Below are 16,648 nucleotides of genomic sequence, written 5' to 3'. Positions count from 1 at the left end.
TTATTAAAATAGATTTTTAATAAAAATAGTTAAAAACGATTATAAAATCTAATATTAAATTAATTATTAAAAAAACTATAGGAAGTCTATTTTAAGCCTAGTTTAAATCTATACTATATATAAGTCTCGTTTTTAAATATATTCTTTATTTTTTAAGTTATTTTTAATTAATTTAATTTAAAATAATCGTTTAGCCCCTAAGTTATATTAAATTATTTTAATCTAAAATAATCGTTATTTTATTACTACGTAACTTATTCTATAGTTCTTCCGTTCCGTAAAGAGTAGGGACGTTCCTGTTTTATTTATATATATAGTATACTATAGCTACCGTAGCTTAGTAAACTAGCCTCTAGGTTAGATATATATATTAAGTCGTAATATATTTAGGTAATTCTCGATATTATTTATATAATATAAATATATAGTATTAGTAAATACTCCTACTATCTTAATAGACTATCTTTTTTAGATTTCCTTTTACTTTTTTAACTTTCCCCTTTTTTAACTATAGCTTAATTAATAAAAAGTATACTATATTAAGCCTAGCTATTTATATAAGCTAGTATTAAGAGGTTTAATATATATTAAAATAAATAAAGCTTACGCTTCAAATAGCTAAAATTTAAAAAACTATAATAAAAAGTCGGGAGCTATTTTAGTTAGTAATTAGGTTTAGAGCGCAGTATACTTAATTTTTTTTAATACGTAATATATAGTACGGCCCTAGCGGATTACTCCGTTAAAAAAAAATTAATATAACTTATTATATCTATACTTTAATATTAGCTTTATATCATATAAATAAATATAAAAAAGTTTATTATATAATAATATATAATAATAGTATTATTAAAAATAGTATTATAAATTTATAAAGATATTAATAATTTTTTACTTAGAAAAAGAAAAGTTAAAAAAGTAAAAGAAATGTTTTTTTATAAAAAAAGTAAAAGTAATTATTAATACTATATATTAATACTATATACATAATATTCAAAACTACCTGAATAGTTAATAAAAGTGGAAAATATAAATGAATAGTTCTATTAAAGCGCTTATAAAGTTAGTACGGGCTAACGCAAGTTCAAGTTTTGCGAGTTTTTACGGTAGCATAGGTATGTACAAGGTGCGTGCTTCCTGCAACAGGGCTTCTACTAAGACACCAGGTATGTCAGTCACATCATCGTTCCGTCAGCATTTGCATCTTCTCTTGTAATGACCTGAGATTAGACCATGATGGCTGGTGAAGTGGCTGCAATATGCCGCAGGGTGCAAAGATGCATAGCTATCTTGCGATAGACCGCGAAGAGGTGTACACCTGTGAGATCGTAGGAGTGACATTTGGTGGCCTGCCACCACTTTTGTGACTCGCCAAGCAAGGAGGCCACAAAGCTATACATCGAGATCTTGCTAGGTTACACTGAGGGTTATGATCCTACTGACCGCCTTGTTAAGCAAGGTTTCATTGTTAGGCACATCAGTGTTATAGGTAAGGCTTCGAAATAAGATTCGTAAAAGGTCGGTGAGCAAAAGTCTCTTGTTTGTGATAACTATTTCCGAGACATAGAAGGCGTCTTACGAGGTTCTCAGGAGTTGAAGTCCAAATCTATTTAGCCGTCTCTATCATTATATCCGTCTCCGGTCTTTCTATAACTTCCACCTTCTATCGAAACTATTCATAGGCGGGTATAAGTGAAGTAGGATCGGACAGATATATAATTCGCTGTTATCCCTGATGAAAGTACGTATACATATATAAACATACATTGACTCCGTCCAGCAGTTGATGGGGCAGACATTCACCAAGTCAAGACTCTGAGACTTAAAGTTCGATGGATTTACCCATTGTTGATGGTTAAGCTGTCCTGGTCAGCAATCCCTCTTCCGTCGTCTAAAATCATCATTTGTCAAAACCTCCATAAGCATGTCGGCTCTTATCCCACAACATGTACGGGATGGATGCTCAACACCGGCCTTCGAATTCATCTTAGCCACTGTTTTTCACAGTATCGCAATGTACAATGTCGTCGAACTAGATTTATGGATCTGGAGTACCTTTGTGCGTAGGTCTGGGCTGTATTTCTGGAGTTTCGTCATTGCCACAAACGGAATCATTCTTTATTCTGTCGGGTTCGTCTTGCTAGCCTACACCCTTCGATCGCCAGATTATTACATGATATTTCTTCTTGTTCTAGGGACAATTCTCATGGTTTCTGGTCAATCTATGGTGTTGTATTCTCGTCTTCATCTAGTAAGACAAGAACCCCTTCTTCTCCGATCCGTTCTTCTTATGATCATCATTTTCGGGGCTGTTACACACATTCCGACCATGGTGTTTCAATTTGGTACTACTGCGAAACCATCCAACCTTATCACATGGTTCAAAGTTCTCTTCGTTTGGAGGAAAGTCGAAATGATGATGTTTTGTATCGAAGAGTCAATTATTTCGGGCTTATATATCCACGCGGCCATCAGCTTTTTTAGGCTCAAATCATCCGCTCACGGAAACCCGAGAAAGGACTTGGCTACACCCCTTCTAGTGGTCAATGGATTTGTTATATTTCTCGATCTGACGTTACTTGCGTCACCTTTCGCCTCTTTACCTACGGCTCAGCCAGCATACAGAGCACTCGTATACAGCGTTAAGTTAAAGGTCGAAATCAAATTACTCAATTCGCTCGTTAAGATTACACAGCATCCAACCGTCTTAACACTTCCGACTATTCCACAAAGCTCAACGTCGGAAATTCCATTAGCAAATGGTCAAGAGGCTTGACGATGCCAATAAGCACATAAAACTCCATTAAACTTGAAAGCCGTATTGGTAGGTTCTTAATTCTCGAGCTCAATAGCCACTGGGACGACCTTAGTTACTAAATTTCAACCTTAGGGACCATTTGCTCGACATTACGACACAACAAGTCAACCATTGGGTTTCTGCGGAACCCGAACATTCGTACTCTCCGCCTCGAGCCCAGTAAGCTGGTAGAGACATAGGTCCGAGCGTTTCACATCTGTAGTCTGTCTGCAATAACCTACATGCTCGCTGCAGACATTCAAGGACACCCCACAGGGCCGACCTGTGGTTCAGAATCTATAAGAAAGCTGTATATTTTACAATTGTACAAGAGAGACGTCGCTCCCACTATTCTGATCCTGTCCATGCCTGTCCGAAAGCTCTTCCCTTTCACCCGCTATGTCATGTCTGTTTGATTTTACTCATTGTTTACTCGCCCTTCAGCTTGTCCTGCTTGACGGAGAAAGCCATCTCAAGGAACTCTTGCTCCTCCTTGTTGTGCAGACCCTTGTTACCAGCGGCGACAGATGCACTAGGGCCACGGCCAGCGTACATGACGTGCTTGCGATCGTGGTGCTCAGTGTTATTGAGCAGAGTCTCAAGACGAGGCTGAACGAAACTCCAAGCACCAGCGTTCAGGGGCTCCTCCTGGCAGTAGACGATGGTCTTGGCGTTGGGGTACTGGTCGAGGTTCTCCTTCAGTTGTTGCCAGGGGAAGGGGTTCAGCTGCTCGATGCGGGTAAACGCAACGTTGTCAATCTTGTTATCGGCGCGGTACTTGGATAGAGTAGCCCAGACCTGGCCAGAGCAGAGAATCACGCGCTCAATCTCCTCCTTAGGCTTGATGACACCAGTCTCATGCTCCGGGTCGGGGATGATCCAGCGGAAGTGAGAGTCACCAGAGAACTCCTCAATGTTGGAACGAGCCAATGGGTGGCGGAGTAAAGCCTTGGAGAAGAAAATGATGAGAGCTAGTGAATATGAGCAACAAGGACTAGAAGTATCGAATGATTAGGGTAGACTTACGCTTGCGGAATTGACGATGCATCTGTCTGCGAAGAATGTGGAACAAATTGGAAGGGCTAGTCATGTACGCGACCTGCATGTTGCAGTCTTGGTGCTGGCGGTCCAGCTTCTCAGGGGAGGGGAAGACGCGAGGGTCCTCGTTGCTCAGCTGTAGCCATCTCTCGAGGCGACCGGAAGAATGCTCTGGACCCTGGCCGTCGTATCCGTGAGGCAGGGATACGACAAGGCCAGTCCTTTGCATCCACTTGGCCTCACCCGAGGCAATAAATTGATCGATGATGCACTGCGCGTTGTTGGCGAAATCACCGAACTGGGCCTCCCACATGACGAGAGCATTGGGAGAAGACAGAGAGTAGCCGTACTCGAAACCGAGAGCGCCGAACTCGCTCAAGGAAGAGTTGGAGATGACAAACTTGCCCTGGTCCTTGCTGACGTGCTGAAGAGGAGTGTGGGTGTCTTCGGTCTCCTGGTCGTGGAAGACAGCATGGCGCTGAGAGAAAGTTCCACGCTCAACATCCTGACCGGAAACTCGAACATGGTGGCCTTCGGTGACGAGGGAACCAAAGGCAAGGGCTTCCGCAGTGGGGAAGTCGATGTTCTTGCCCTCGACAACAGACTTGGTCCTGTTAGACAGAATACGCTTGAGGTTGCGATGTGGCTGGAAGCCCTCGGGGGTGCTGCCAATGACCTCGCCAAGGTGGTTCAAAGTCTTGCTGTCCACACTTGTCTCGTTGTGAGGAAGGACCTCAGTCGCAAGCTCCTTGGGAGACTTGAAACCGTTCCACGCGGATGTAGTCCATTCCTTGGAAGTGGGTTGGTAGTCCTTGGACTTGGAGAAACTCTCCTCCAACATACCCCACACCCACTGCTTGTGCTCCTCAATATCTTCCTTGGTGAAGCTGCCGTCCTCGAGAAGCTTGTTGACGTAAATGGCAATCTGGGACTCATGGTCCTGGATGCGCTTGTACATGAGAGGCTGGGTAAAAGAGGGCTGGTCGGTCTCGTTGTGACCGTGCTTACGGTAGCACACAAGGTCGACAATGACATCTTGCTGGAACTCAGCACGCCAGTCGGCAGCCATCTGACACACAAAGTTGACAGCTTCAACATCATCGGCGTTGACGTGGAAGACGGGTGCGTCGATGGCCTTGGCGATGTCGGTGCAGTAAGCCGTGGAGCGGGCAAATCGGGGATCGGTGGTGAAGCCAATTTGATTGTTGACGACAAGGTGAATTGTACCGCCGGTAGAGAAGGCAGGAAGAGAGTGAAATCCAAGACATTCGTAGACAACACCTTGCGCAGCGAAGGCAGCGTCACCGTGGAGCAGAACACCCATGGCTGTGCGATGCGTCTTCTCATCATTGTTGTAGTGCTGGATAGCGCGGGTCTTGCCGAGTACAACGGGGTCTTCAGCCTCCAAGTGAGAAGGGTTGGCGACGAGAGAAAGCTGAACGCGCTTGCCGGAGGGTGTAGGGCGCTCGAAGTTCATACCAAGATGGTACTTGACGTCACCGGAGCCTTCGTCCTCAGCGCCGGCAGTTCCGGCAAACTCGCTGAAGATTGATTCGTTGGGCTTTCTTACAACGTTGCTCAGGACGTTCAGGCGACCACGGTGAGGCATGCCGATGACGATATCCTTGACGCCGTAGTCGACGCTGCGATCGATCAGCGCCTTCATACCGGGGACGAGAGTCTCGCAACCCTCAAGGCCGAAACGTTTGTCGTTCGGGTATTTCGTGGCAAGGAAGGATTCGAAGCTGGAACTCCAAATGAGACGATCGAGAATGCGGCGCTTTTCGTCGATAGAGTACTTGAAAGGTCGAGGGACCTCGATTCGCTCACGCAGCCAGTCGCACTTCTCTCTGTCGGGAATGTGGATGAACTCAATGCCGTAGGCACCGCAGTAAATCTTCTCGCAAGCATCAATGATTTCGCGGAGAGTCATCTTCTCGCGGCCATCCTTCTTGAAGCGCGGCAAGATGCCGGGTCCAAGCTCATACTCGGCATCAAGATCCTTTTCAGAAAATTGGTAGTGCTCAAGAGTCAGTTCCTTAGGCTTGATGTTACCGAAGCCCTGAGACTCGTTTCGAATCCCAAGGGGATCAATGTTGGCCTTGTGGTGGCCTCGAGCTTGGTAGGCGCGCACCAAAAGCTGGACCTTGAGATGGTTTGTGATCTCAGAGCCCTGACCGAGACCAGCGCCGAGTGCTGGAACGCCGCCAATGGCACCAGGAACCAGAGACGGGGGAGGAGTGAAAGCCTGGGCGATGGGCATGTCGCCGTTCTCCATGTTCTTGAAGTAGACCTGCCATGAGACATGAACGCTCTTAGGATCTTGCTTCCACTGCATGTACATCTCGTCAATGTAGTTGGCAGTGTTGCCGGACAGGAAGTTATCGTTGGGGTTCGGGGCATTGTCGGTCGCGTTCGCATAGTGACGTTGGCTGGTTAAGGCCAGGGGGCGACGGGCAGCAGTGAGCTTCCTCGTCGAGGTTCGCGACGCGATGGTAGAGAAGCATGATGATGAGCTTGTAGGTTTTGAGGTGTGAAGCACCCGAGTGCCGGCTCTATACACAGAGCTTCGCAACATGGTGGCGGATAGGGCGGTGGTGGAGGAATTTCGTCGCCGTGAGCTGGATGAGCATGGAAAAGATGAAAGGAGGCAAGTAAGGACGGAACTTTGTCGGTCCTCGGGAGTAGGTGGTCGGGTTCATACGGGCCTGCGGCAAATCTGTCTTGGACTGGTGGAGAAAAGCTATAGACCCACATGGGTAGGTGCAGATGCTCCGTACAGCTGACCTACCTACCTATCTTACACAGCTGACCTACACTTGCATACCATTCGCTACCTTATGTCAGCCCCATATGAGATAAAGAATTGGATAAACCAATATTTTCCGTTAAGATAGATATGCATATAGAATCGTGATGCTGGCCAGTCTTTGGGCCTCTTGTGGCTGAAAGTGGCTAGTGATGAGCGAGAGGCCTCATTGGTCGGCAGTCCGTTCAGAATAGAGACAAGTCCAGAAGCATTACTTTAATTACAGCTCTCTTTTACTCTTCTTCTTCATTTTTTATGCGTATTGAGATTTCAGAAACGTCTCTCCAGAAAACTTCATTGTTTTGCCTCCAAGAGACACTCCTACTAACTACACTATGATAAGCTAGGACTGTCAGCACTTTTGTGTCTAGTACGGCGTCAGTAATTGTGACTTACTTCGATTAGCTTCTCGGTCAGAAGGAAGCATTTCCTATCCTGATCCTGGCTGAAGTTGAACGAACACGAGCGCCACAACCCGCTGAAACCCATATCCTCAAGGATCTCATTCAAGACGGCTGTGGACTCTAGCGCTGTGCTGAACTTTGGATTTGACGTGAGTGCATGCAGCAAGTCTTGTGCAGACTCCAAGGTTGACGAATTCTGGCAATGCAGAAGCACATCGTCAAGGATGGAAACAATAGGCCCACAGCTGTGATTCAGTCAGTCCAAGAGTCCGCTCAGATGAGATAGGAGAGGTAGTAGCTTACAGATGCATAATTACAGACGGCCTGGCTGCTGCTAATTCCGTCAGCCACTGCAGTGTCCGGTTCTGCAGTGCATCCTCCAAGTACTGAAAGTCAATTAACTCGATGGCCGTATTCAGGAGGAGATCTTTATCCTTCATGCCGCCGAGATCATCGTATCTCTGCTGGCCAGTGATATCTCGTAAGAGGGAAGGGTCAATTCCCGCAAGCCATAGACTGTCCCTGAGCTCATCGCTCTCGACCGTACGTGCGAGGATGAGAGCCATGTAGGGCGACCGAGATAAGTCATCAGACGGCTTCCCAGTATCACCGATAGGATTGCCGGCCATATCTAGGAAGGCCGAGAGTACTCGCATGGCATTCGTCTTCGTGGTAGTGTCCGCAAGACCACGAGCGAGACAAGCGCAGACTGCAAAATGGAAGTTCTCAGGGGTGAAGTGGATGCCGTATGCGTCATCTAGAGGTAGAGCAGCCTCTTCGAGCTGGACGCGGCCCTGTAAAAGGAGAGGGCCCATCTTGTCGCCTCTGAGATCACCCACAGTGCTGATGTTAGTCATAACTGCCTCCAGGAATTGCGCTGTGCAGTTGAATAAGGCCGGAGGTACAAGTCTTAGAAGGGAGATGGCCAGCCAGAAGAGCTGCAGACCATAACGAGATGCCGACGGGAGCTTTGCCATCATCTTGGACAGTGAGGTCACAATGGAAATTAGCATGTCGCTGTTCGTGTCGTCTCCTAAGCGGCCGACGCTATTTCGTAGAGCAACAAGCACTTGGTAAAGCAAGTCGTCATCCACTTCCTCTCGTGCCAAACAGCCCATGACGGCAAAGGCGCGGGGTTGAATAGCTGGGTTGTTTTGGAATGCGGTGCTGGCCACCAGACTCATCCAGCGTGACCTCCATGCATTGGAGATGTCGATAGATGGCGCTGCTACCGAGCAGACCTCAAACAAGACTGCAGCCAGGTTCTCAGTGGCGGCCAGTGAAGGCCCAGCATCCTGTGTAGTCGACATGGAGGCTCCATCGCGTAGGAATGGGGGAGGTGTTGAGAATATCTCGCTCCTGGGCTCACTGAGGAAGTCTAAACTACCTCTGAGTTTGTTGAACCGAGTTTCGTCTAGGTTGAAAGAGGTGCAAGCTGCGTGTACAGTATTGACAAGAAGCCTATGCACTAGCAAGCGAACCTCCGGAGCACCTGTGTTGGCCAAGATTGTGACGATGTGAAATATTTCTGGCAGATATAGCTGCGACTGCACGCCATTATCGAACGACAATGACAAACAGAAATGAAGTAAAACGCAGATCTCGGCCCACACTGTGTTGTCAGGCAAGTACTTTGTAGGTCTGAGGGAAGACCGATTCAACGCCTTGCGTAGACGGGAAATCACCTTACCACGAAGGGTGATGCTTCCCATACCAGAGACGATCGATGACAGAGCTTCCATGGGCTCCTCAGAGAACCCAAAGCTTAGAGCTGCTCTCATGAGCTCCTCAAGGAAAATGTCGAGTATTGTTTCATCCTGGTAGATGGCGGGCCAGACAGCTTGCTCAAGCGTATACGTGAGCCCGTGATCTGACATGGCCACATCTATGAGTTTGCGAAACAATGCCGCAATCTTCTCTTTTCCCTTCTCGGCATCGGATTCGTTCGCCAGAACCCCAGTGCGTAAGCCGGGCAGCCATGGAGCCATATATGCCAGGCTGAGCGGCTTCTGCTCGTCAGTAAAGGTCTCCCACCCCACGAAGAACTCGGTCAAAAAATCGAAGGTCAGTTGAGGTTCGGACGCTGCCAACTGCCTGCTAATTTTGATGATGAAATGAGACGGGTCCATGGGTACGGAAACATCTGTAGTAGTTAGCAGCTAAATTCTGACGGAATTTCACCTTCCACGATCATTTGACTTCGTAACATACCTTTGGTGCACATCAAGTTCGAAGCCGCGCCGAACTTGAAGGCCTTACACAGAGCACCAAGAAGATTGTAGGACGATAGTCTGAGAACGTGATCGGAGCTTGACAGGTTAGTTAAGGCTAGATTCAGCAAGGTGCCCGGAACATCCTGTGGACGGATCAGTCGTTCGTAGGCCTTGTGCGCTCTTGTATCCTTGCCGTACTTGGCTTTTGCGCCACGTATTGTCTGGAGCACGTCGGCCTTCTTAGGGCTGGTGAAGTACATGACAATCTTGCCATTATCTGCACGCAAACCAAAGGCCGAGTCATCCTCAGTCTGTATTGACGTAGGAGCTTCTTCCACTTCGCCTAACCTGAAGATATCATTCACAGTCGTGCTCAGCCGATAGCCAGGGAAGACCTCCTGTTTCTTGGTGGTTGTGACCTGAACAAATTGGCTGCCAACCTTGATGACAACCTCAATCTTACCCTTTGTCTTGGACAGTCGGGTGATGGGTTGAAACACGTATCGGGTATCTGTGACAACGCTAATTGTCTCTTTCGGTAAATGAAGTTGGCTGAGATGAAAATGAGCCTGCAAATCTTGAAGGCTACCAATCAAGTGGTAGTCGACATTTTTCGGATTGAAAACACTGTTATCGCTCTTGGCAGACACCCGTAGAAGTCTCCGAAAGCATTTCCTTCTGTACGTTAGCTACGTAAATCCGACGTAGAGATATGGGATACACATTGCATATCCTGCCTCATTGACCCTTACCTGAAGGCGCTATTCATGTTGTAGACATAGACTCTGACAAGATTCCGTGACAATTCCACGGGTGTGAGCTGTTCAAGCTTCTTGAAGAGCTCATCTTGGGGTTCGTTTTGCCCATTGTAGCAAGTGGCGTCAATGAGCAGGCCGAAGGGCTTGTGCCACAAACGACTTGCGATCTAGACGAAGACAGAGTTGGTTAGCACAGATGATGGAGAAAGAAGCACTCCTCCATGGCCAAATGGAATGGCCGGTTCGTCGAAGCGAAGGGGCGGTAGATCTGATGTGAGTTAGACACTTGCCTTTAGGTAGCAGTACAAAAGTGTATCGTAGTCTATGCTCTCTGCATCAATGTGTCGTAGGATGATGCAAATTATGGAGAGAGAATCCTACAAGTTGCACTTAGCAATGTTTGAGAGAAGCTATTCGAGGCTAAAACAGTACCTTGCTTTCACCTCCGTCGTAGACAGCTCTAGCAGTGATAAAGGACTCTGTACTCCGGAATGCATTTCGAAGCATGAAATTTTGAAACCTCGAGTATGAAGGCGGAGTATTTGTCGAAATCTGTGGTCTGTTCCAGGTCACAGCCAATGGCGGGGGGCCCAAATTCGTGATCAGATTGCGCAAAGGCTCGAGAACAGGCGACCGACCCCGAGACACCTCAGCGGGCGACCGCACGAAATCCTTCCGTTCTTGGGTGACAAGTCTTTGGCGCATATGATCCCAATGGTCATATAGAAACCGATGTAGCGCAACGCAAGATCCGAAGTCGAAGGATTCGATAGTAGGAGGAGTTTCGAGATTCTCTGGAGGCACCTAGCACACAGTCATGATAAGCTTTTCAAGGCAAACAGAATTACGTCCGGCGGGCTGATGGCGCTACTCACGGAAATCTCGCGCAAGAAAGTTGTGACCTTGTAGATGTTCTGGGTAAGGAAGTCATTCAAGGGGAACATGTAGGGCTCCTTGGCCCCAAATAGAACATTGTTTGCCAAGTTCTGAATGACCTTCGCGATGAGAAGGAGCCCTCGTCGCATCTCCTTTGACGGCGTCGTGGTAACTAAGCCTTCGACTTCAGGCGCAACAATGGCTGGGCAGAAGAATCGAAGAAAAACAAATGCCCCAACAGCCGTGTACTTGGCCTCCTGAAACCGTGGGAGTACGGCAGCAGAGATCTAACTCTCATTAGCAGACAGTACAAGGGATTCAGCGATCGGTAGACGCACAATATTGCAGATCCTGCGGAATGAGGCTGGCATGGTCGAGGACGATGCACAAATGTCGTCGATGAATACTTTCGCTACGATACGTAGCTGGAGGGCGTTCTTCTGGAGCTCATCTGTAGAACTCACGCGAGCCGGGTCTAATTCAAGATCTAAGTCCTTTGAAGTCAACATCAACCTCTCGACGACCTTTTGCAGTGTCGCCTTGAGGTACGGTTGTCCCTTCCACTTAGCGTAGACGGAAAGCATCTTGGTTGCGACGCATGTCCGCCGTAATATCTCTGATTCGTTGTCTGGATAGATCGTTAATTGAAAGGATTTTCTCCAGACAAGAATGATGGTTGCCGGTCTCACCTGTTTCTTCGATCTCTTGCTTGATGAGAACTTCTAGCAGTTCGAAGCTGAGACCACGATGTTCAAAGATTGTCAGCAGGGAGACAGTCAGTTCGTCAACCTCGCTGCTTGGGCACACAGCGCTCATCGCTGCTACCAATGTCATGTCTTTAGTGAGGAGCTGCGGATCGTATCAGATAATGCACTGCCGATTCAGCATGGAACCACCTAGCTTTGCTTACCTCGAGTAATTCGTCATACTTCTCACTGACGGCAGCGTCCGTCAGATTGCTGAATTCCGTCCCCTGAATGAGGATGTTGTAAAGAACTTTCACGAAGGCTGTCCTGATCTCGACGTTGTCATGGTACCCAATGTTAAGAGAGTGCTTCAGACCGACGTCGATATTAGCACTCAGCAAATTCGAGAGAATGGTGATGGCAAATTCCGACGAAGATCCACCCTCATCGCGACTGGAGATTCCTGCCAGCAAATCGTTCCTCCCGCCTTCAAGAGACTCGTGGTTGAGTAGCGAAAGGAACCTGTTGAAATAGGTATGAAACATCTGTGACTTGAGCTCGCTCGTACCAGCGTCGGTCTGACCCTCGCCAGGTTGCAAGGGTAGACGGAAAGTGAGTTCGGCCAGTGACTTCAGGCAAGCCTTGTCCAGGTCCTTCTGCACTCTTACGACTTCGTCCAGACGGCCACTTGAGCTGGTACTTGGGTCAAGACGCGGAGACCGAGGCCGAGCAATCCAGCCAAAGATGAACTCCAGGAGCTGATTTCGGATCCGCACGTCATCTCTGAGGTTTAAGTGTTCTTTCCTCTTCGTTACGGCCTCGCACAGCTGACAGACCTTAATCTTGACTCGGAGAGTATTGGTGCTATCAGCAATGCCGTCGAGGAACTTCGCGAAATTGAGTGCGAGAGCACCAAGATGTATAGCTGAAGCGGCACCGAGGTCTGAAGGGCTCTCGAGCCGTTCCACAAGCGCTTTCAGAAGAGAAATGGCTTGCTCGGCAAATATAATTTCAACGTCTTGTGCCTTGTCGCTCGGCGCCAGTGCACCAGTGAACAGGACTTCAAGCTCAGACTCGAGGGATTTGAAGAGAGCTTGGTAAAGTGTGGATGATACCTCACTTGATAAAACCTCCCTGGTTGCTTCTCTGATCCTGACACTTGCGCATCCAAGAAGCTGGATGCTCAGCTTCAGATATCTGCTCAGTAAGGGTTCTTCGTGGTTCTCTGAGGAGAGCTTATCAATCCACCTCAGGCCGTTCAGTGCTGGCTCCTCAAGGATGATTGTCTGGTTTGCCGTGCATATTCCACCGAGAGATGCGAGGAAACCCGAGTAGTTTCGCCACTCAGTCAGCGTTCTTTCATCGACAGCATCAACAGGTGCCATTGAAACCTCTCTCGAAAGAAGGAGCCATCGTTCGAAACCATACTCCCAGGCCGAAAGGATGCCGCTCGTAGGATACTGCAAGCGGCGGAGCAAACCGCGAACCCTCTTTTGAAAAGCTACCAGCCCTGTGAATCGGAACGCTCGAGAGGCAATCTCGCCGTATACCTCGCCGTTGCGTAGCAGTGTGGCAAATACTTTGGCTGTGTCAGAGGTGATGTCCACAAGGTTGTTCTCTTCGAAAAAGAGGCCTATGCAAGAGGTCACCGTCTGACAGGTTTCGACATCTGCTGAACATAAGGAAACTAGGAGCGTTGTTTCAAGTCTGGAGGATGCTGCCTCTATTTCGGGTACGCCTTCGGGCATATCGGAGAGCTCCTGAAATAAAGCGAGGTTTGTTAGTTTGACGAGCGCTTGTAACAAAGTCTGTTCAACTTACCCGCAACGATGCCAGCAAAAACTTCCGAGCTTCAAGGTATTCATGGATAGCCTTCACCTCTGAGCCGTTGCCATCAGATGTGACATCATTGCACATGTTGAGTAATACCAGGGAGCTGCTCGAGCTTACATTAGTCCATCTTTATATTCGGAACGGCTTGGGAAGTCACCGGTCTTCATACCTGCGTCTCCAAAATTCCCTCCTCAGTGCTACAGAACTCAGTCTGCCACGGGCACGAAGTGTGTCGATAATGGAGCTGTCGGAAAAGAGACGCTTCGCAACACCTGTGGCGAGTCTCCTGATGGTCGGGTTGGCGGACACGACACATGAGAGAAAGGACAAAAACACATCCTCGTCAGCAGCGCCGGTAACCGTATCGCTTTGGCTGTCGCCGTCGAAAAGAGAGCGCGGCGAAGCATCCAGAAACTTAAGAACATCGCATGCCATATTTGTGAACGAGTGTAGGTTCGAGTCACGGCGCGGTAGGGCCAGAGCTACGGCGGTAGCTTCTGCTGGCAAGTCCGCGACAGCCTGCTACCTAGGTCACCAAACTGGCCTACAGAGGGTAGGCGATAGGGTGGGAATACAAAGGGGGTTGATGTTCATCAGACGTACCTTGAGCTGCGTCCGCATGAAGGGTCCCGCGACAGCAAAAAGCTGCTCATAAATATGCGAGTCGTTTTGACGGGCAAAGTAACGGCAACCTTGGACGACGGCAGTCTTGAAAGCCTGCGGGGAAGAGAGGCCGAGGTATGACTCTCTTAGTGAATCGACACAGCTTTCTAGACTCAGTTCAGCGAGGCTGACAAACGCAGCTGTCATCAAGTCTTGATCAAATAAGGAGGACTCGTTGCCGCGCCGAAAGACAGCCTCGCGGACCTCGTCTTGTACATCCATGGCGTAGCTCACCAATGCGGCATCGTCCTCGGCAACGAAGTGGCGAGATGCCCTCAAGAGGGACACCAACGAGTAAGCGGCCTGTTCGTTCTTGTTCCTCAGGGCCTTTCTTAAGTTGTCTAGAAAGCCGACCTTCTTGGCCATACTGCTACTCTTAGCCTCGCGGAGATTGCTAGCTACCTCGAAAACATCGGGTAGTAGGAATAATAATGTGGTCTGCAAAGGGTACAGAACTCCTTTCTTGCGGCCATTGTCAACGACCGTTTGCGTCATGTCAAACAAAGTATCGGCGCCGCCGTCGAGACGCCTGTGTAAAGTGTGCTGCTGCACGAATTCATGAGGATATCGATCAAGCCACCTGGTAACTAACAAGGGGGCGACGACGGCAACAGTATTTTGGAAGGATTTGCGGAAATGTAGGAAGCTGGAGCATATCTCCTGGATTATTAGACCCAGCTTTTGGGCGTCGACCCAGAAGAAGGACAGGATCTTAAGCACCGCCAGGGAAGCCTTGTCGTCGTCGGGGGTAGCGGCCGACTGACCAGGAGCAGCCTGCACTACAGCTGCAGTGCGAACGGTATATACGACGTTCCTGAAGTAGTCAAAAGAGCAAGACCATGTAGAGGCCGTGACGTATTCCACGATGATTCTAATGCAAGGTTCCAAAACGGCTAATTGGGTAGTGGACAGGGTTTCGTCATCCTCGGTAGCGTCAGTATCACCGGGGAGCGGCGAGGCAAGCCCGCCCGAGGAGCGGGCTATGGAGTCGGCGTGTCTCGAGGTATCGTCTAGAATGGTAGACGAGGGTAAGACATAGCCCTCGGGAATGGGCTCTACAAGCCACTTGACCAAGTCAAAGACGCGGTTGACAAGAGCTTCGTCCAACGGCTCGGGAACATTTGCGAGGTTTGCTGAGGTAACACGACGAGTGTCTGCTTCGGCAGAAGGTTGGCGTATGCCTTGTGCCTTAACTTGGTCCCAATGGGCGGTGCAGCAGTCGGCAGCGAGGGCAAGGACGTAAACTTCGGAAAGGAGAACATGAGGAGGATGGGCGGGCGGAGGAAGGCCTTTGTAGTTTCGTATTATGTCTTCGAGAAGTGCAACGAGGGAATCGAGAACAAAGGCGACGGCTGAGGTGCTGATTTTAACTAGCGTTGATCTCGTGATGAGGACAACGTCGTCCTGTTGAAGCTCCTGTCCATGAGTTCCCGTCCTGTGAGGTAGCTGAGAAGGGCGCAAAGATGGTCAGTGAAGTCCCCAAGAGCCAAGATACGCAAGCAAGTCGGGAAGCGGAAGAGGAGGAGTGGGGGGGGGGGGGGGCGTCGCATCTCATCACCAAGGTCAAGAAGGAAAGAAAGGAGCGACTTACTCTGGTGGCAAGCCTATCGACCAGGCAGCCGACGAGACCAGCATCGCCGTTCATGTCTGCGCTCCAAAACGATAAAGCTCATGACCGTACGCGCACGTCCTCAGTGTTCTGCGCCTTCCTCAAGCTCAAGTAGTATGGTGACTTGGCCGAGTATTGCGACGGGGCTTTTGTGGCTATGGAGTCGTCGTAGATATTGTATACAGTGGAGGTCGAAGGCGACGGACTACGAGAGCAAAGCCGAGGTATCGTTGGGTCGGGAGGGCCAATTGGCTCGTCGTTGCAGTCGTAATACGCGAAGTGAGGTAGCCGGGCAGGAGAGCGAACGATGCGCCGACCTGAGGTGTAAGGTAAGGTAAAGGACCTGAAGGGATTGAAGGAGTCGCGTTAGGCGGCAGAGAGCGGCTTGGTGCGTTGAGCCAGCATCTGTTTTGTTTTGCTGTGGTGACGAATGGCACGCCTTCTTCTACTCGGTCCTTGTGGTAGGTAGGTAGGTATGTAGGCGAAGAACTAAGGTAGGTTGAGGTGGGAAAAAAGGCGAAAGATGCACCTGCATGCGTTTGACAGTCGTCCATGTCAGGAGGGAGATGGTGGAGGGGTAGCACTGTACTCAGCAGCACTGATAGCGTCGTCTGGCCCAAGGACAGCTGCTATCTTGCCTAAGACGGGTTTAGTCGCCTTTCGAGGCAAGGTACAGATAGGTAGGTACCTTGCCTTAGCATTGCGTATTGAACTCGTACCTGACAGCGGCCCGACCTTCCATTACGCCATGTGGCCGTACGGCTACCGGTGCTGATACCTGGACTTCCACTGAGATTGGCTTCCAGGGAGACCCACCTCAACACGAATGGGCAAGAGGACGTGGACAAGCGGGTGACAAAAAAGAATACCGGTCAACAAAAAATCATGATACTTACTTACGACCTGTTTATAAATCTCAGCTTTCTGATTCTTCTTCTTATTTTTTCTATCTATATCTC

The 16,648-nt window shown here is 48.9% G+C and overlaps 3 protein-coding genes across 3 annotated transcripts; 1 reads left to right on the top strand and 2 right to left on the bottom strand.

Annotated features, from left to right (window-relative positions):
* Positions 1 to 1,927: 1,927 nt before the first annotated feature.
* On the top strand, positions 1,928 to 2,779 carry BDZ83DRAFT_580039 (uncharacterized protein; the record flags this gene model as incomplete). Its single annotated transcript, XM_060505304.1, has 1 exon — positions 1,928 to 2,779. The coding sequence occupies one exon, from the start codon at positions 1,928 to 1,930 to the stop codon at positions 2,777 to 2,779; it is 852 nt and encodes a 283-aa protein (XP_060363888.1).
* A 450-nt stretch (positions 2,780 to 3,229) lies between these two features.
* Positions 3,230 to 6,416, bottom strand: BDZ83DRAFT_579956 (oxoglutarate dehydrogenase; the record flags this gene model as incomplete). The annotated part of the gene is made up of 2 exons (XM_060505298.1): positions 3,230 to 3,771; positions 3,827 to 6,416. 2 exons carry the CDS (start codon positions 6,414 to 6,416, stop codon positions 3,230 to 3,232), a joined length of 3,132 nt encoding a protein of 1,043 aa, XP_060363887.1.
* A 185-nt stretch (positions 6,417 to 6,601) lies between these two features.
* BDZ83DRAFT_382094 (GTPase-activator protein for ras-like GTPase) lies at positions 6,602 to 16,184 on the bottom strand. Its single transcript, XM_060502712.1, has 14 exons — positions 15,672 to 16,184; positions 14,021 to 15,526; positions 13,587 to 13,936; positions 13,406 to 13,520; positions 11,809 to 13,344; positions 11,588 to 11,747; positions 11,237 to 11,526; positions 10,898 to 11,185; positions 10,455 to 10,826; positions 10,313 to 10,399; positions 10,017 to 10,189; positions 9,263 to 9,939; positions 7,355 to 9,194; positions 6,602 to 7,296 (listed from the first exon to the last, which is right to left on the bottom strand). Exons 1-14 carry the CDS (start codon positions 15,723 to 15,725, stop codon positions 7,026 to 7,028), a joined length of 7,719 nt encoding a protein of 2,572 aa, XP_060363886.1. The 5' UTR covers positions 15,726 to 16,184; the 3' UTR covers positions 6,602 to 7,025.
* Positions 16,185 to 16,648: the final 464 nt, after the last annotated feature.

The sequence above is a fragment of the Colletotrichum acutatum genome, assembly GCF_030867785.1.
Source record: "Colletotrichum acutatum strain CBS 112980 chromosome Unknown BDZ83scaffold_60, whole genome shotgun sequence".
In the NCBI taxonomy this organism is placed as follows: Eukaryota; Fungi; Ascomycota; class Sordariomycetes; order Glomerellales; family Glomerellaceae; genus Colletotrichum; species Colletotrichum acutatum.
Note: the sequence above shows the minus strand (reverse complement) of the source record. Positions and strands in the feature narration are given on the sequence as shown.